Genomic DNA, 21,247 nt, shown 5'->3' with positions numbered 1-21,247 from the left:
TATACCACCCATTTAAATCTTATTCATCCTTAAAAGATCCAGTTGAGATAGAAACTTCTTAAAATATGCCATAATCACAAGCAGATACTCAATAAATGTTCACTGTTAACTAGAAAACTGAGTGAATAGACTGATTTAAATGATTCTCCTTCCTCAGACTTGTCACTGAAAATATTGTTAGGATAACTTGTACAATAATGCAAGTGTGACCTGATGTGTGGTTCTAATGGTATTCTATAGATTTATACACACGCACAAATACTTTTGTGTATGTATACAAATATAGGTTACATATTTATTTCTTGATACCATTTTTTTTTTCCTAGTGGTGTTCCAATAGATACCAAATTAAATTTCCCAAATTGGGAAAAAAGCAATTACCAAATACAGCCTATTTCCATAGGAAAATTTTCTTCAGTTTTAAATAACATACAAATAAAATTATAAATATGATCCATTTATACTATGAGTCAGTAAGTGCCCTGATATTGAGCCAATAATGCTAAAATAGGAAACTAGCTAAATTTCCTGGTCCTAACACATAAACTAACAATAAAATAATAAAACATATGAGTCTTAAAAGGTATAGATAAGGCCTGATTTCAGAAAGCCCAAATCAAGAAAAATCATTTTATGATAACTGACATTCATAGCCTAATTACTTTTGTAACCAAATTTGTCTTAAATAAATGTAAAATACTAAAAATTACACTTTCATTTTGCACAATCACTGGCATGATTATTTGTATGAATCACAGATTCAACATTCACTCATTCCTCTCACAATGGTTGGGTATTTACCATATATCAGATGACCATTGGCTAGACAGCTTCCTGGCCTTTTACTTGCACATATCCTTTTTATTAACTATTTAGTGAGTAGAGGAAAAGTAATGTGAAGTTAATAGCTACTTACATAATTTAATATGTTACTATAAACTGATGAATATTAGAAGGAAGTATAGGAAAAAGTATGACAGATTCACATTCATACTCAATGAAACTACCCAGGTTGACAGTAACAAGATAATTTTGATCAAGTCACTTAACCTCTAAAAGTTCTGTCGGTAAAATGAAGAAACTGAGACACAGTTGATATGAATTGTCTAACTTTATACTTTCATAATTCTATTTAGCTGCTGTGAATATTTGGCATAGGAGATTAAGTAGGGCAGAAGATTAAATGCTACTTGATGGGGAAATGAAAGTGATCTAAATGACTCATCCTAGATGTTTAAAAAATATATTATAGGCTCTGGCCAGGTAGCTTAGTTGGTTAGAACATTGACCCTGTACACCAAGACTGCAGGTTCGACCATAGTGTTGGCACATAGAAAGAAGCAACCAATGAATGCATAAATCAGTGGAACAACAGATCAATGTCTCTATCTCCCCCCTCACCTCTCTCTCTCTAAAATCAATCAATAACATTTGTAATGTATTATACATTAATTATTTTTCTTAAGTTAAGAAACTCAAAGAGTAAACAGTATTCAGAAAGAATCACTTGAAAGATTCTGAAAATATGTTAGAGAATAATATTATAAATACATAGTATCTTGAAAACAGAAAAAGAAAATGTAGATGAGATTTTAATAACTATGATTTATGGAATGCTACTAACTCATTGTACAATAATCTAATAAAATTTATTCCTATTTTTAAATGAAGAAACTGAGGCACAGATTAAATAATTCATCCAAAGGCCCTAAATTTTAAAATGGCACAGCTGGTATTCCAAACTGGGTCTGTTTGACTCCAAAGCAATACTTTTTCTTCTATCACAACACAATACATTTTTATTCTTATAAATGAGTTTCTTTTTTTATTGTCAAGTTTCAATTACTAAGGGTAATGGGAAAAGGAACAACACGGAAAAATAAATCCCAGACAAAGATGGTATAACAGCTTTTAACATGGAATAAATTCCAGGAAAATTAGTTCTGGGACTTGGTGAGATTCTTAGATTGCTTCTCAGGCACCATCCAAGTCTCAAATGTAAGGAATATTCTCAATTCATTAAAGCTTAAACAGGTCATCTAATCTATTTCCCACTCATTATAGAAATTTATAGCATATATTACATAAATTATAGACTAATCACAAATAATAAGCATATGATTTAAAGGAATAATGTGGGGAGTCTTCTAAGAAAAGTACCCAAAGACTTGCTTTTATTTACTTGCTGTTCTTTCACTGGGTTTAAAAAAACACACACACAAAAAATGCACTTTGAAAATTCAGAAGGCCATTTTAACCCTGACTAATAATACAATACTTTCTTAGAGATGGAAAAACTTATTCCGAAGGAGAATATACTGATTTGATTTTTCATTTCCTTGTACTCTATCTATTCTTAGGCCTAGAAAACAAAAGTGCCACACACATACATGCAAAGTTTTCTGAAAAAAATTAAGTAGGACACATCCAAAAAGTTTACAACTAAAAATTCATTCTTGGATAATCAGCAGGAAACTGAGAAACATTTCTAAGTATTATATAGGATAAAACTAAAAGCAAAAGACATGAACTAACAGTTGTCATATACTATATAACCTATTGCAAATAACCAAATTGCAAGAAAAAAATTAAAATAACTGTTAACTTACTAATTGAAATAATTAATCAGGTCAAAGCTTACTGTTTGGTCTTTTAGATATTCAGAAATAAGTTCATTTCAAAAAATCTTATCAATCAAAGAAATGTGTAAGCTCCCAGGTATAATTTAAGCATTAAAATGCAAGTCTAAGGTTCCATAAAAAATATTGGGGTCATTTTTAGGACATTCCAAACAACCACAGCAGAATACACATACTTTTCAGATGCACATGGAACATGCACCAAGATAAGCTACATCCTGGGTCAAAAAACAAGTTTCAATAAATGTAAAATAACTGAAATCATACAGAATATGTCCTTTGACCACCATAAAATTAATTTAGACATCAGTAACAGAAAAATATCTGGAAATTCCCAAATATTTGGAAAACCAACAGCACACTTCTAAATGACCCAAAGGTCAAAAAAGACACAAGTGAAACTTACGATATAACCCCATTTCTATCAGCCCAGGTTCAACCAGAGAAACAGGACTATCAGAATATATATATATATATATATATATATATATATATATATATATATATATATATATATTTTTTTTTTTATTTTATTTTTTTTCCAGAAATAGTAAATCCCAAAGATCCGGACCAAGAATTAATTTGCGTGTGTGGGACATCAAGAAGGGCATGCTAGAAGCCTCTCCCATAGCACAACTTCAAACCGCTGTGGATGACTGTGTCTGCAATTTCTTCCTCAGGGAAGCCTCAGCTCTGCTTCTTGGTCTCTTAACTGATGGAATCACACCCTAGATTCTAAGGTAGGGGTGTCGAACTCAATCAGAGAAGGGGCCAAAATCTAAAATCCAGCCTAAATCGCGGGCCGAATGGTTTACTGAACAGTCATAAACTGTCATTGTGATGGAAACGCAGCGGAGTGCAGTGATGACAGCGTGGTGCGGGCCACATTGCAAGGCCTGGCGGGACGGATTTGGCCCGCCGGCCTTGTGTTTGACACATGTGTTCTAAGGCCTAGAATATTTTAGATAATCTTCTTTACATAAAGTCACTGATTATGTGTTTTAATCACATCTATAGATTAAATCTTCAGAGCAACAACTATATTAGTATTTGATTGAACAAATAGGGTCTATAGCTTAGGCATATGACACATAAAATAGACTGTTTTACAACACTAGGGGCCCAGTGCATGAAATTCATGCTTGGGGGGTGGCCCTCAGCCCAGCCTGCACCATCTCCAATCTGGGCCCCTTAGGGGATGTCCCTCTCACAATCCTGGACCTCTGGCTCCTAATCGCTCACCTATCTGTCTGCCTGGTCACCACTAACTGCCCCCAACTGCCCTCCCCTGCCGGCCTGGTTACCCCCAACTACGTGCCCCCCGCCCCCCTGCTGGCCTGGTGGCCCCTCATGGTCCCCCTGCTGGCCTGATCTCCCCATGCAGCCTGCTTGTTCAGTCATTTGGTCGTCCCTCACTAACCCCTACTGCAGGCCTGGTCATAGGCAGCCATCTTGTGAGGGTGTGAGGGTAAATTTGCATATTATCTCTTTATTATATAGGATATTAAAATTGGTAAAATGCAAAGAAAGCAGTGCTCAGAGAGAAATTTAGAGTTTTAAATGCTTCTAGTAGGAAAGAAGAAAGATTAGAATCAACTATCTAAACTCCCAGCAAAAGAAGCTAAAAAACAAAACAATTGTACCAACAAATCAGACTAGGAGAAGAGGAGAGGGAGAAGAGGCAAATTAAACAAAAAGTAAATAGACAGGACTACTTGATTTCAAGACTTACTATTATAGATCACTTAAATAGACATCTCAAAGTCTTTTAATGACATGAAAGATGTGCTAGTTTGGAAAAGTACCAGCTCCAACTTCTTGTTGCTTACCATGCTCTGGATAAAACTTTCCATGTAAGTTGTGCTGGATGTAACCTTAAAGGTGGAAGGTAGTTCAAACCTTTCATTTTCACAAAAGAACACCCAAGGCTGAACAGCTGGGAAAATAAACCTGCACAAGGACTAGAACCCTGGCTTTTAAAACCCCTTCCCAGAGCTCTTCCCACTGCAACACATTGTCTCTAAGTTGCCTTATGTCACTAAAACCTGCCACAGCTAGGCCTTTGTGCCACAGTAACCACTGGCAAACAGACCACCATATCTACCTGTTCATTATCTTTTTACTTCTACATTTATCCATAGGCTTAGCACATGAAGTGTCTTTATGTGAACTAGAAAAAGGGACCCCCTCTGAGGGAACCTCCAAGAATATAAATAGTTTTTCTTGGCTGAAAGATTAGAAAAAGGCACCCTTTTCTTAGGGCTAATGAGGCCCTTCACCAACACACTTGGCTTGGAGTGGAACTATAGGTCACACTTTCTGGCTAAGCCCCCTTTTTCTGGTCATAATCTCTACAATTGTTTTCAGTAGCCTTGTTTATCAATCTCATCAAATGCAGAAAATCAAGTCACGTCAATCCATAAAAATACTCCATTTATCGAGTAAATTTGGTGGGGGGGAGAAACTTTTAAAAACCTATCTTAAAACACTTAAGCTGTATCTTAAAACTCTTGGCATACCAAAATTCTAATATTGTAAATATTCAAGCAGAATCACAATGTTAAAGAGTAGACAGGAAAACTTAATTACTAGGAATTCATTTTAAAAAGTGATATTTAATGTTTGTTTTGTTTAGTAAGATTTTAAGTGCTATATTAAAAAAAAAACACATAGAAGGAAAAAAATAAAACAACATGCTTTCCTAAGCAATAAATGTCATCAGTAAATTTTCAGCAGGACATTTATCTTTCTAAAATAAAACAGTTGCCTTCACTAGCTAAAGTTAGAAATTTATCTTTTAAATTTGTTTCCTTAAATGAACATGTCCATAATCACATTTGTAGACACATGCTATTTTTGTTTTATGAAGTTATGTTTTTGTTATAAACAGGATGTTCCAAAAAATAATGCTTCCAATTTTATTAATATTCAAAATGGAACAAATGAAATAAAAGGTAATTAACAATTTAATTAAAATACAGAAATTAGCATCCTATTAATTTAGAAGACACCATTTCTTTTACTAGCAAAATTCTCTTGTAATCTACTTATTCCACTTGAGGTTCTGGCTGTTGGCAGAATATACCTGCCTTAACACACACCTTTAGGAACACCAATTAATCTCATAACAACATTTTACTTGGAATTTCCTATGTATTTAGAGTACTCAGCCTGTCTATGCCATTTGGAACTTTTTAATGTATTACTGTCTTAAGTAATTTCATGTGTTCATGTTTTATAGAAGCATGATTTTAGCAATATTCACATCTATACAAAGCACACTCTCTGTATTCAAGAGAGGGATGTAGGAGGTGAGAGAACCAGAATGTTTATGAAGGACAGCAGTGACTACTTTTCTTTCTAGGTAAGTTTGGCTCATCTCCAAAATGTCCCTATGGATGGAGTTCATCTCTTCTGCTTCAATGGAATCATATCCTTTAAATACATACATCGCCTTAAAGATTACTCTGTTTTGCCATAAATCCTATTGATAATAATTATTGTCAATTTCCTAACAAATCTTTTACATTTTATTTTGAAACTAGAGGCCCGGTGCACAGATTTGTGCACATTGAAAGGAAATTAATTAGAAGGTGGCTGGTGGGGCAGGACTGGGAGAGATGGGCTGGACACACCCTGGAGCCAACCTCCCTTGGTCCCTCTCTGGCTGGCTGCACCTGGGGCAGTGCCAGGGCTTGAAGGGCGTCTGCGGAGTGAGTGGGGTCCATCTGGCAGGTGGGGTCCCTTGCCTGGCCTACAGGGATTGGGCCAAAACTGGCTCTCCAACATCCCCTGAGGGGTACCGGAGTGGGAAAGGCACTATGCAAAGTTTCTGTAGCTCAAGCAGCTCCTGCGTTGAACATCTGTCATCTGGTGGTCATTGCTCAGTCATAGCTACTGGCTGGTCGGCTGGTCACTTAGGCTTGTGTGTGTGTGTGTGTGTGTGTGTGTGTGTATATATATATATATATATATATATATATATATATATATATATGCCATTGTTGAAAGGGAGTATAAAAAAGTGAGTTCTTCTATGGTTGTTAAGTGAGAGGGATGCATTGTGCAGCATTAGAGGATTTAAACTCTATAATCATTGGCCATCGATGGCATCATGTTTTAAAAGTAGTCTCACATACATTATGGTATTTCATTTAGCCTGACCACATCCCTATTGAGATGAGGAAATAGATTCAGAAACATTGATTTGTTCAGATCTCATTTAGAGTAAATGATGATGGGATCAGAATCTAAGTCTTCATAGATGACAGTTGTCATTAAATTGAATAAGATTCATTACACAAGCCTGGCTGGAGTGGCTCAGGGGTTGAGTGTCAACATATGAACCAGGAGGACCAAGATTCTGGGTCAGGGCATATGCCCGGGTTATGGGTTCAATCCCTAGTAGGAAGTGTGCTGGAGACAGTTGATTAATGACTTTCTCTCATCATTGATGTTTCTACCTCTATCTCTCTCTCCCTTCTTCTCAGAAGTAGATAAAAATATATTTTTAAAAAGATTCATTATACAAATAACACTTTTAGCATAGTGTTAGAAATAAAATTTGTTTTCATCTTGCCACTAGGTAGATTCATTCCTCTCCCTAAACTACCACCTTATTTAGTATAGGGATTTGGTATTCATTTTCAAATGATAAAAAGTAAAATAAACATAATCATCTAATATAGTAATCTCACCAATCCTTTCTACTTGTATTACTCCCCCCCAAAAATGCAGAAATACACACAACCTTGAATCTTTCAAATTTACTCTCATTGGAAAAACAGTTGATCTATGTTTAGCTGTATACTTGAATGAACATATAAATCAAACAAAATGAGTTATATTTGCCTACAGTATTTTGATAGGTACCTCATGATCTGGTTCCAGCTTCATTTCCAACTATATCCTCTCTTCTGGTCATAACAGATTGTCCTTCAAATACACGCTGCACTTTTCTGTTTCCTCTACTGGAAATTCCATTTCCCACCCATTTCCACTTATTTAAACTCTAACTCTTCTTCAAGACCTAATAGTATTAATGCTATCTAGTGTGCATACATGCAGACTTCCTGATCTAAAATTAAAATTAATCTCTCCTCCAGAAGTTGCTATATTTTCTCTGAACCTCCATTATATATATAGAGTTCATTGTGAGTACAGATGGCTATCTGCCTCAGCTGAGAGCTTTTTTGTGGGCAAGAGTAGTATCTTTCTTTATCTCTATACTAGTAGAGTCCCAGTGAATGAATACATGCATGGGTGGGGTCTAGCCAGCCAGCCCCAATTGGGCGGATCAGGCAAGGCCAGCCAGGGGGAGGAGCCATGTGTGGTTGGCCAACCTGGTTGAACTCCTGGTTGAACTCCTGGTGAAGGGGACAATTTGCATATTAGCCTTTTAGTATGTAGAATTTACTACAAGCATATTGTAGATATTTGAAAAAAATGATTTCTGAATGCAAATTACCCAAGAAACAAAACACTGTCTTAATTGAGGCTTTCATCATATCTTGTCTGGACTTGGACCATTAAAGCAATCTCCTAGTTAGTCTTGGCTACCTCTGATTTATTTTCCACATTACTACCACTGTGAGCCCTCTAAGACAAAAACCTAATCATGTCACTTTCCAATTTTAAACCTTTATATTGTTCTCCACCATCTGAATGTCAAAGTCCAGTTTCTCAATATGGCAATACAAGGCCCATCTTGATCTGGCCCCAGTCTACTTCTCTAATACTTTATGTCATAATTCCTACAGATGTGTGTCCATATGTACACAAGTTTCCTCAATTATCAGGATATCAAACTCTCACATATCCCCTTGCATATACAATCTGCATCGTTGGTCTATTATTCTAATATCTCATTCTTTATGCTGCATCTCAGGGGAGGTATAATATGGCAGGTAAATCAATTGTATCTGAGCTTAAATCTTAGACTGTGCATTACTCAGTAATCCTGAGTTAAGTCAAATTTTGCAAATACAATTAAGGGAAGACTAGAACACTCTAGCTTCACCACTCTTCCCTTACTCTTGCAATGCTACTCTTCTCCTATGCTTTAGTAGGCAACTTCAGATTTTATGTAAAATACAAAACTAAGAGCCAGCATTAGAAACTAAGCTCTATGTTCCCTACAGGTAGAAATAATTAAATTCCAGATTTAAAAAGAAATAAGGTTTTACCTTTTTTCTAGTTCCTTATTCACTACATGTATTGTGAAGTAACAACACAAAGAAAATTTTAAATCCCTTATTGCTTATAATAGTCATCCATCTCAGAATGTACATATAAAATATTTTCATATATTGTTTGCTATACACACACACACACACACACACACACACCCCTTTGGTGAAATATATATTCAGATCTTTTGTCTAATTAAAAAAAAATAATATGTATATATAATATATATATTATAATATATATATATATATATAATATATATTATATATAATATATAATATATATATATATATATATATTTTATTGATTTCAGAGAGGAAGGGAGAGGAAGAGAGAAACATCAATAATGAGAGAGTATAATTGATTGGCTGCCTCCTTCATGCCCCTTACTGGGGATCCAGCCAGCAACCCGGGTATGTGCCCTTGACCGGAATCCAACCCAGGACCCTTCAGTCCACAAGCTGATGATCTTTCCACTAAGCCAAACCAGCTAGGGCCTTTTGTCCAATTTTTAAACTGGTTTGTTTGTTATATTGCTGGGTTTTAAACAATAGAGTCCTTTATATATTCTGGGTACAAGTTTTTTATCAGATGTGTGACTGGCAAATAATGCTTCCGAGTCTACAGCTTGTCTTCTCATTTAACAGCATCTTTTGCAGAGCCAAAGTTTTTAAATTTTTTAAAATCCTCACTGGAGGAGATGTTTCTATTGATTTTTAGGAAATGAGAAAGGAAGAAGGAGAGAAGCATCCATCAGTTGCCACCCATATATGCCTAATGGGAATTAAACCCCAACCTACAATAAGTAATGCCCTGCCCGGAATCAAACCCACAACCAGACAATGCTCCAACCAGCTGCGCCACCAGGCCAGGACAAAATGTTGATGAAGTCCAATTTACCAGTGACTTTCATTTTGTATCTGTGTGTGTGTGTCTACAAATTCTATAAAACCTTAGTCCATACATATTTTCTTATTTGTTTTCTTTCAGAAGCTTAGTACTTTTTGACTTGATTTTTGTATAAAGTCAGGGGTATGGTTTTTTTTGTTTGTTTGCTTTTTGCATAAAAACCTCCAATTGTTCTAGTATCATTTCTGAAATGAATATCATTTCTCAATCAAATCGGAACTTTAATCAAAAATTAGCTGATGGTATTTGTGTGAGTCTATTTCTGTGCTCTGTATTCTGTTCCATTATCTCTATATGTTAGCCAGCATTTTTTTAAATTTTCTGTTTAAGATTTAATGCGTATGTAATCTCTAGACTTTGGTAAACAATATATACTTAAATAATCCCTCTAGTTGAAGGTATCACACATACCATAGAAGGGTATGTAACAACACAAAGGTTAACTTGAGCAGAATTTGGCTAATGTGAAGGAGAAGAGAATGTGGCAGCATGCAATAATACACTAAGGCGAGGCTACTGCTCTGCCAGGGAACTGGGAGCTTTTCACCGTACAGAGCCAGATGGGGTGAATACCTTTGGTATACTCTTCTTCCAAGTCAGAGTTAGAGCTTCATAGGAGGTTTTAATGTTTGCATTTTGTTTTAACCTGGATTAGGTGCCAGGTGTTGATTAATACTAAACCTCAGCAATTACAGTGTTTTTTAAAAAAAATAATTCAAAGATAACATACAATATATTATACAATACGAACTTAAGTTCTTAAAATGTTTTTAAAACTTTTTAAAAGAACAGGCAAATTAATTTTCTCACACACAAGTGATTTTTATGCTTTTTTGTTGGAGTAAACAGTTTTTAATTAGTATTTTATGAAAAGTAATTTGATGAATAGAAGCTCCTGGACATCATAAAAGGCTCCATCTAATTCCATGAATTAATAAGGTAGTTCAAACCTCCTTCCATATTATGGCCATAACATAAAAAACTCAAAGCAGTGATACTGTAATTCAACCATTCTTAGGCTGCTAAACCATCTCAGGGTCATAGGTGCTTAATTTTTGTTGCAGGCTGTGCTTAAATACTACAACAAGTGGTAAGTGAAAGTCCCTTACTTCCTACTGAAAACTATTGGCTAGTTTGGCCAAGAGAAGGGACCCCTTCACTTGACTTCCCTAGAGTAGAGTGACCATTGTCTTCTGCAACAATTAATTAATGGGTATTTTCATCACTAAATAATTTGCTGCTAAAACTATGTGCAAAGGCCTTTCCATATCTACTAAAATGCAAACACATTTTGTTCCTACTTAGCATGGGATAAAACAATAAAAGGGGGGGGGGGAAACACATGATTTTTAAAACTTCACTGGAATACTGATAAATCCTGATAATAATGAGCTTAAAGCCAAATAATTAAGGGTGGTGAATAACTGCACCTAAAATGGAGTCTTACCGAATAGCAGCAGGATATAAAATACAACTGCAACACTCGTCTTTGATGCCTACAAGATATCTTTCTAAACTGTTTGAAGCCAAGCCAAGGGCTTTCTTTTTAACTCCCTTAAAGAACCCTCTCTTTAAGGAATTTCAAGTTACTGTCAATATTGTGAACAAATAAGCATATCTGGAAATTTCCTATTAATTTGTAATGATTAATAAAACTAAAAAGGTAAATACTTATCTAAAAAGAAGAAATTGCTATGAAGTCATTATGTAACTTACAAAGTTAAGAAAACATTCTTTTTCATAGAATCAAGAAAATCAAATATACATTAGAGAATAATTCTAACTTCCTATTTGTTGAGTATATATATATATATGTTTGATCTAATGAATTTCTAGAATAAATTGAAAATACCAATTAAAAAAATTCAGTACTTAAACTCATATGCCAATTAATATTTGCCTTTGACTATAAGAAAAATGCTTTTCAATAGGCACAGAAACCTACCCATTATCAGATAATAAATGAGACTGTTTAAACAAGATAGTTCTTTAAAGAAGCAGCTAAATCAATATCATAACATTTAAAATAGAAACCAGAGTAAGTTGCCGTAACAACACTGGTAATTAGCAGTACCAGGAAAATGTATTAAGGATCTTTTTTTAAAAAAATTGAGTAGAAGAAAATTAAATATAAAATTACATTAAAAGTCTAGGAAGCTAAGGATATACTTCAAAGTATAATAGAAATCGTATTTAAGATTTAACACTCTCATAAGTGTAATTAAATAGTAAACACATTAAATCAATATAAATGTAACATATATTGAATAAATCATATACATGATATAGCTGAATAATAAAGACTAAGGAGCAAGGAGAGATCAAATATTACTAGCATATCAAAATTTACAAAAAGATAGGAAAGAACTTTAATGATTCTATGAGATTCCTCTTCAAAGTAAGTCATTACTGAATAATTTATATATTGCGTTCACTTTTTAAAAGACAAGCTTAAATAAAGACAAAGATTCAGTAAGGCTAACAAAATAGAACAAAAGCACATAAAATGATGGACAAAAATAGACCAAGAGACATAAAATCATCAAACAGACTGTCAAACCTCAGAAGGGGTGGGGGGAGTGTGAGGGTGGTGAAGAAATCAACCAATGAACTCATATGCATATATGCATAACCTATGGACACAGACTACAGGGGTGGTGAAGGCCTAGGGAGGGAGGCAAGGGGAGAGTGGGAGAGGTCAAATGGAGAAAAAGGGGACATATGTAATACTTTTAACAATAAAAATTTTAAACTAAGTTAAAAATATAAAAAATAAAATGAGAATAATATTATTCCCACTCACAAAAAGCCACTCATTTAGAAGATTAATCTTGATAATTTAGATCCAAACATGCTTTTAACCTTTTTCCCCCTCTATTCACTTAGGTTCCCAATATACAAGAAAAGGTTAAATAACGTAATTTTATCACTAATTAATTTGCTACAAAAACTATGAGCAAATCACATGCTAGACACACTGAATGAGATTTTTTTTTGGTTTGTCTGAGGGGAATGGGTCCTAAGACATGCATTTTGTAAAAGTCAAACAAAATTTTTAAATCTGTCTCTAGGTCATTTGGATAGCTCTTGTTTTATAGAGAGTGGCCTGTGTAATTTCATGTGCTTTTAACTTAGTGCTAAACAAAGAACTTTTTGCCTTGGGTAGCCCTTCTCTTCTTCATTTTATCCAACTTTTACCTCACATTTAATCTACAGGTGAATTTACTCATTAGGAAGTCTAGGAAGGCAGAAAAGCAATGAACATTTCAAAACATTCCAACGTGATTATATATGTTACAGGGTAGAGAGAAAACACTCCCTCAAATGCTGAAAATTTAAATAATGTTTTTCTGCACATAATCTCAATACTGCATGTCAAAGGTACAATTCCATTCCCTATAAACAAGTTATACTGAAGGGTTAACACAAATCAACACATTCTAAAGAGATGCAAGTACCCTTTTTCACTGGGACAGGAGAATCTCCCCACATGTGCATTTCACTGCATCCTGTCTGCCCTACAAAATCTAATTGGAAAAACAGTAGGGTTGTCATATTTCTGAAGCATACACAGTAACTGAAATTCAAGAATGTTTTTTGTTTTGTTTTATTTTGAAGGTGATTCCTTGGATATGGATTAAGATTCTCAATGAATTAACTGGACATTTTTAAAGTGGTATTTTATTTCAAACAGCGTAAGGCATGGTTTTGTCCAGAATATCCAAAATTCTTGCTGTGAAGATCCAAACAGAAGGAAAATGAAAGCTTGCCAGAAATGCCAAATGATGGTATGGTTTATATTATAATAGCCACTGTTCCAAAATTATACATGTAACAGGTAAAAGTAATAAATCAACCATTAATCTATATTTGGAAATTATGCAACATTAAAGGATTTAATTTAATGCTAAAATGTTATTTCTTTTAAAGAGTGGCTCCAAAAAAAGTGTTTATCTTACTAGCATTGGGGTAAAACTTACAAAATTGCTGATATTTTACTTTTCTTGACCTACAAAAATGGCAATTTTATATTCAACCTCGTATTTTGAGTTTTTCCTGAAATATATATTGTCTACTTAGATTCCATAATTCTTTGCATACATTTTGAATTGTTTACTAGTTCTTACTCTTACACTATATTATGAAAGTTTGCAGACAGAAGCCCTTTCTCTTTTATTTTCATGTCCCTGGAGCCTAGTACTGTCTGGCACACAGCAGTTCCTGTACAATGACTCACAACAAGAGTAACATATGTTTGAGAACAGAATGACTGGACAGGAAAGAACACATAAAAACTGAAAACCAAGTCCTACTAAATGCAAGTTTGATTAAAATTAGGACTGCTCTACTGTTAAACCCAAATATGTCATGAAAATACAACGTGTGGACCACTACTACTCCATACCAAAGGAATAATTAATGCAATTTTCATTATTCAGAGACCAATGATCTATATGTAGATTGTTGTTTCTTTTCCTTACTCCCTTTTACTGTTTGCTTAAGTACACCTGAGGCAAAGAAGGCAAAGAAAGCAGAAATGCTCTAGCAGTTCAATTTCATTCCTTGGAAATGTTCTGATGAGATGAAGAGGGGAACTTCTTGGAGATAAAGATTCCAATGGTTTTAATAGGGTTGTTAGAATGTTTGTGGATTTCCATTCTTGTTATCATAATCTTTTAGAATTTAAAAAATTCTTTATTGTTTAAAGTATTACATGAGTCTCTTTCCTCCCCCCTCACCCCCCCCAACCCCATTGACCTCTCCCAAGTCACCTCCTCCCTCAAGCACAAGCCCTCACCCCCCTACTGAATGTGTCTACTGGTTCTTTTAGAATATTTACTACCATTCTAAAATGAGTACTATCTTTAAATTTCTGAAATTTAAATGTAATATCTTTTTGAATTTGCTAAAGCAAACAGAGTTTATGTACAAAGACAACTCTGTACTTCCTAAGTCTAATCATTAAGTAAGAGAAACCAGAACACAAAATATATTAAAACTCAAAAAATTCCCAAAAGCAAAGAGATAGGTCATTAATGTTGTAGAGAAGGCTAGAAGTACCGAGGGGAAGAGGGGCAGGGGGCGGAGGGGTATCACAATTCCTTAAGAAATCCTTACAAATGGAGATATGAGAGACTAAAATTAGCAACAGTCATCTGGGTGTTCACCCAGGCCTCTGGAGGTATTTATGACTATTATCTCATGCTCCATAATTTAAAGTTCACTCCAACTCATTAGATCTTCAACCTCAACTGAAATATTCATATCTAAATTCTTGATGCTTTCATTACAGTAAGATATTTCATATTCAGTCAACCTAATACAACTCATGAGTAAAACATAAATTCTACTTAACTTTATCAAATAAGAGAGCTGGTTTATGAAAAAGGAATCATGCCACTGTAACTGTTTCAAGTCTAAAACTAATACCACCCTAATTATCCCTGAACTATTACTATCAAATCTTTAATAATTGAGATATGATGGTATGTGTCAAGATTTCTTTGATTTATATTTCAATTTGATGAAAATAATTTAGAAGAGAAATCACAATAAAATTACCCATGATAGAAATAATACAATAAAAGAGAATTTCCATAATGACTGTAAAAATCACAACAAACCACTGATTTCTGACTGTCTGGTCCCTCGCTACATTTGATTTCACTGGTCATTTATTTTATTTTTAAAAAATATATTCTTATTGTTTTCAGAGAAGAAGGGAGAGGGAGAGAGAGAGAAACATCAATGATGAGATGTTTCTCCTCAACTGGCCCAGCACACAATCCAGGCATGTGCCTTGACCAAGAATCAAACCGTGACCTCTTGGTTCATATGTTGATGCTCAATCACCTGAGCCATGCCAGCCAGGCTCACTAGCCATTTATTATGAATCAATACTCAGATGTAAAAAATAAGTAGGGCAGACAATTTAATTTGGTTTACATGATTAACTTGTAGCAGCTGAGCTCCACCTACAGGCAAGAAAAGGATTCTTTTCACTAAGTTTAAAATAGGACTTTCCAAATCTTAGCTATGGTAAATTGTGCTACTATGAACATAAGGGTGCATATATCCTTTCTGATTGGTGTTTCTAGTTTATTGGGATAAGACACCAGGGGGTTGAGGGCATGAATTGAGGTGAGGGGCGCAATGAGAGGATAAGGACTTAATTATGAAATAAGTTAATAGATTGAAAAAAATATTTTAAAAAATAGGACTTTCCAAATACAAACTCCAATTTCCCTCAACTTTCAATTAATCTAGAGTGCACAAAGAATAACTTGGGTTCTTTTTAAAATGTCTATAATCCCACAGCAAAAGTTCTGATCCCCTGTTCTCAAGTAATCCAAATATATAGAAAAGGTTCAAGGAGACTGATTTAAATCCTTACCAGTACACATCTTTTAAAAACATTAGGGATACTCAAATATCATATTTTCCTTCTTCTAAAGTTACTTAATTTCCACTATATTGACCCAAAGATCAAAACTCACTTTAATTGATATGTCTTATTCCTGTTAGACTATAAAAAAGATCTGAGGTAACACTAGAATTTTTAAAATCTACTTCTATGTTATTCTATGCCTCAGAAATAACCAAGGAAGTGTGTGTTTGGTGGGGACTGGGGTTCTAATTCGAGGTACATAGTAGACTATTTGGAGCGCTTTTATAAGGAATTATTGTCCTAAATTAATGTACATTTTTAGAAGTTAGAAAAGTGTTTACTATTAGAATATGATGGAGGAAGTAACCAGAATAGAGCAAGAGGGAGACTTCCAGGTAATAGCAGTTTTATTTCTTGATCTGGGTGGGTATATGGGTATATCTGGCTTATAAAAATTCAGCAAGCTATATAAGCTTATGATATATGCACTATGAAATATAATTTATACAGATATATTCCATATGTATACGATACTTCAATTAAAAAGTTTAAAAAAAAAAAAAAGGATGTGCCCAGGCTTCACTGCAGATAAAATGACAGAATCTGTGGAAGAAGCCAGGCATCCAATGTGAACTTAATATGAATCTAATGTCCAGTCAGGAGTGAAATCTAGTGAATCTAATGTTCAGAGGACAGTGAAAACCATTCCTCTAATGAATCACAACTGTATTCATTCATTTGCATCCATTCATTACACACACTTTAATGACCAATTACTATATGCATATGACTCAGAGGATATAAAGATAAATAAGAGCTTCTGAAGGAGCTCAGACTCAGCCAAGGGATAGGCAATTTTACACCAATATGTAATTATATCTATCTTACCCCAAATGTAAGTCATCAAAAGAAAACAAATAGTATTACTTTTTAAAGCAATATTACTTAAAACATATACCATAAACTGTAGGGGTGTCGAACTCAATCAGAGAAGGGGCCAAAATCTAAAATCCAGCCTAAATCGCGGGCCGAATCGTTTACTGAACAGTCATAAACTGTCATTGTGATGGAAACGCAGCGGAGTGCAGTGATGACAGCGCGGTGCAGGCCACATTGCAAGGCCTGGCGGGACGGATTTGGCCCGCGGGCCTTGTGTTTGACACATGTGCCATAAAGTTATAGTAATAGAATCACAAAGGAGAATTTTTCAATTAAGTTGAATTTAAGGGAAATAAAATGTTGAGTCACAAAGTTCAACAACTCTTTATCAGGCATTTGCTGAAATTTCTTCTATAATACCATTAAGATTAGTAGGGGTATATGGTATAAATCAGACTAGAAAGGGTATTTAAAAATGCTTTTATGCCTACACATTTTCTTTAACCAGTTTTGACAAATTTTACTCACCTGAATCTGAAGACATCTCTTTTCATTCTACACAATTATTCTGCTGCTCTCATTGATATTAAACAAACACAACCTTCCCCATCTAGCTAATATATTTCTTACTCATATATAACAAATTGTATAGAGGATTTTTGAAGATGAGATCAGAAAAAAATGAAGTGGAATTTGATCCATTGCTGTAATTACTTTAAAAGTGGTCTATTTTCTTTTAGGCTTCCAAATGGGGTAATTTAGCACAACTAGTGCATATATCAAGCATTATGAAAATAGTATTTTAAACAGTAAGTTGAACAGAGGACTCAATCTTAATTTAAAATGAAATATAAAAAAACAAATACTCTGATACCTAGAAGCACAATTAGCAACTTACCTACGGCTAATTGATTTCTTCTCCCCTTCTCCCTCTCCAGATGATTTAACACTTGCACTTGGGTCTTTTTTTAACTTTTTTGCAATTCTTTCTCTCATCAGGTTCTTCTCATCACTGTCAATGCTTTCATCATTCTCTGCACCCTCAAATTCTTCATCCTGTAGAAAATGAAATGGAGTATGTACTGGGCATTCCATCTCCCCTTTCACTTACAGACTCCTCATTGCATCTTAAGCAATGTTTGTTTTTCTTTTTGTTGGGTTTTGAATTAGCAAAGGCTGAATGAAGAATCTGCTACAGATGGGAATACCTCTGAGGTCTGCTCTGGGTGAACTATGTAAGTATGAGATAACCCAATCAGGGCTGTTTGCTCAATTCATACCCAGTCCCTCTGTGCAATAAACTGTGCTCCTGTATCACCAGCATGCTGACCTCAACCAGGAATCAAGTAAAGAGGTGGAGATGGGACAGCTGAGATTTCTTCCTATAATCTGTCACAGCAATTACTCCTCTTCTCACAACCCTTCAGTGGATCTCCAACTCACTCAAGACCCTACTCAATCTATACCTCCCTGACATGATGTCACATAGCTCCACCTCAGCAACACCTGCCAACTTTGGAGTTGTTATTCTCTCCAGCCTGAAACATTCTTATTCCACTTATCTGCATTGCTTGCTCTTTCATCTCAGATCTCTCTCAAATGTTACCCTCTCAGTGACACTTATTTTGATCACCCTATTAAAATGGAAGAATCACCCACTCACCTCCAGCACTCTATTCTCCTTCCCTGTTGCCCCCTTCCCCCTGCAAAGAATTTATCACCCATCTGACCTGCAATTTAATTAGTTATGTGTTTATTGTCTTGCTCCCAATAATTAGAGGAAGCATTCCATGAGAGCTAATATTCTGGACCATTTTGCCTACTGCTGTATCTTCAAATTCTAGAATAGTTCCCAGCATCAACAGAGAAAAGAGTGGAGAGAAAAAGAAGGAGGAAGAGAGGGAGGAAAGAAGGGAGGATAAGAAGAATGATATTTCAAAGGGATCTTTTTCTATTCTGTTTCTTTGATCAACTGAGTCATAGTGAGGCAAGATTCTTAACCTGAGGTTGTAGACCTTTAGAGCAATGGTCCTCAAAGTTTGGTTCTTAGACTACATAACCTGGATTGTTTGTTAAAAAAATATAAAATCCTATCCCTTATCCCAGTCTTTCCATAACAAATATTGAGGAACAGAAATTGTGAATATTTTCAGTAAGATGTTTTAAGACATTCTTTAGCCCTAAAAGTTGATAACCACTGACTGAGGTCTTCCATACCAAACTCTCTCCTGCTTCAGAGCCTTTTATATATGTAGTTTCTTCTACCTTCAACACTCTTCCTCCCTACTCCTTACATAAGGCCAGTTCCTTCTTAAACTTTAACCTCAGACTGTGCTTTCTATATAAGATATAATCTCTCCTTGTCACCGGGCTTTAGCATATGCTATCTCCAAGCTAGAGGAATCTTCATCACCTTTTTTGATCTTCTTAACTTCTAATTCTTCTATAAGACACAACACAATCATCTCTTCCAGGAAGATTTTCTTGAACAGGTTAGATATTCATTCTTTCTCTACCCTCCATAATCAGAAAGAACCCTCTTTTTTGACTGTGGCAATAGTATTTATGCATAGAAAGCTATGTACTTCCTACTGAATTATATGATGCATAGATCAATGGGTTTTACATAAAGTGCCAAATAGATAACTTGAAAAACTTGATCTCTTATATATAAAGGAAACTGCCTTCTCTTTTGTCAGCTTTAAGCTAGTATAACTAAAAAGATAACTACAATCATGAAAGAGAATCTTCTGAAATGTGTGTATAAAGAAGGAATACTACTAGGACTGATCCAAGTATTTCCCAATACATCATATAAGATACCTAAGCATCAACATTTCAACTTTTAACATAATAAAATAAAATAACATCTGAATTTTGATTATTCAAGTTATGTTACATCATAGGGAGAAAAAACAAGCTAGAAATTAATATATAAGATTCCACACAAATGTAGACATACACTTGGAAGAAAATACTATAATAGCAAAAATACCATATATTTTTAAAGTCTTTCATATTTTTTCAAAATTTGATATACATAATTATAAAAGTAATATTCTGTGTCCCCCCAAAATATACAAATTTTAAATAATTATTAGTTCTAATAGATTACATCTGAAAAGTAAGGAACATCAATTGAGCTATCAGTTGTTAAAGCGTGTATACATTTGTTCTGGAAACCCTGTATATAACCTTTTAAGAAAAACAATTAAATTTTTAATAAAAATTTTGAATTTTCTGTAAATTGTTCAAACTATATTTATACAAAAATACTCACATCATCTAAGTCTCCTGCTGCATCATCCTTTTCACTACAAAAAAAAATAAAAATAAGAAAAACAAGTAAATTTCAGCTTCAAAATGGAAGTAATAAAATTATTCAATAACCCAAAAATTTAGAATATTTTGTTAGATTAAAACTTTAAAAACTTATTTCAACATAGGAATTTCAGAATGGCATTCTAGAGTAAGTAGAAACATCCTAAAAATTTTTTTTTAATAAATAGAATAAGAGGTATGCGCCATCAGCACAAACACAAAAACAATAGAATTAAAAGAAAATTGCAAAAAAAAAAAAAAATCAACAATGCTATTTTTATGAACAAAAGGCTGCAGAAAACAATATTTTTTACATTGGATGGACATATTATGGTTCATGAAATCAAATCCTTCAATACAACAAATACAATGGTATTAAGAAAAGACTGTTTTGAAGCAGAATTTTTGAAACTGAGCTAAACTTGGTATAGTAGTATTTTAGTCCCCCTTTAAGACACTGGCCCAATATTTAGCATGCATTTATATGTAACAGTAAGATATCTTCCCTTCTCAAAGAGAAGCAACAAAGATAGTAAGATAATTTTCTGTTAACTCCTTTAATATATAAGAAATAAGTCAATGGATTGGCCCCAAATGTGGTGACTTTCACAAAACCTTTCAATTTTGATTTTTTTACCCAATGTACAACTGAGACAAAAATGCTCCAAGGAAAAAGTTAGCAAAGTAACTTTGAATTAAACATAAAAATGTTAAAGCAGTTTCCCTAGTCTTCAAACTATCCCAAGATTTAAAAGTTTAACAATTTTAAATTTAATGAGTTCAACTGAAGTAGATAGCAAGAAGAGTGAAAGTGACTACAGTGCTTCTCTCCACATGTTAGAAGCTCTACTACCTCCATTGTCAAAATGCTGTAGCTTTTTGGCCGTGTTGAAAAAAATTTGACATATAAGAAACAACTGTC

General features: G+C 34.2%; 1 protein-coding gene across 3 annotated transcripts in view; it reads right to left on the bottom strand.

Annotated features, from left to right (window-relative positions):
• The window catches only part of CWC27 (CWC27 spliceosome associated cyclophilin), a 143,301-nt gene that overhangs the window by 100,191 nt on the left and 21,863 nt on the right, over positions 1–21,247 (bottom strand). For all 3 annotated transcript variants that reach the window (XM_036409100.2, XM_036409098.2, XM_045571176.1), the window contains exons 9-10: positions 20,285–20,318; positions 17,903–18,060 (exon numbers count right to left, since the gene is read on the bottom strand). In XM_036409100.2, the coding sequence (XP_036264993.1) occupies positions 17,903–18,060; positions 20,285–20,318 (192 nt within the window). The remainder of the gene's footprint in view (positions 1–17,902; positions 18,061–20,284; positions 20,319–21,247) is intronic.

This window comes from Pipistrellus kuhlii, unplaced genomic scaffold (genome assembly GCF_014108245.1).
Source record: "Pipistrellus kuhlii isolate mPipKuh1 unplaced genomic scaffold, mPipKuh1.p scaffold_m20_p_4, whole genome shotgun sequence".
Classification (NCBI taxonomy): Eukaryota; Metazoa; Chordata; class Mammalia; order Chiroptera; family Vespertilionidae; genus Pipistrellus; species Pipistrellus kuhlii.
Note: the sequence above shows the minus strand (reverse complement) of the source record. Positions and strands in the feature narration are given on the sequence as shown.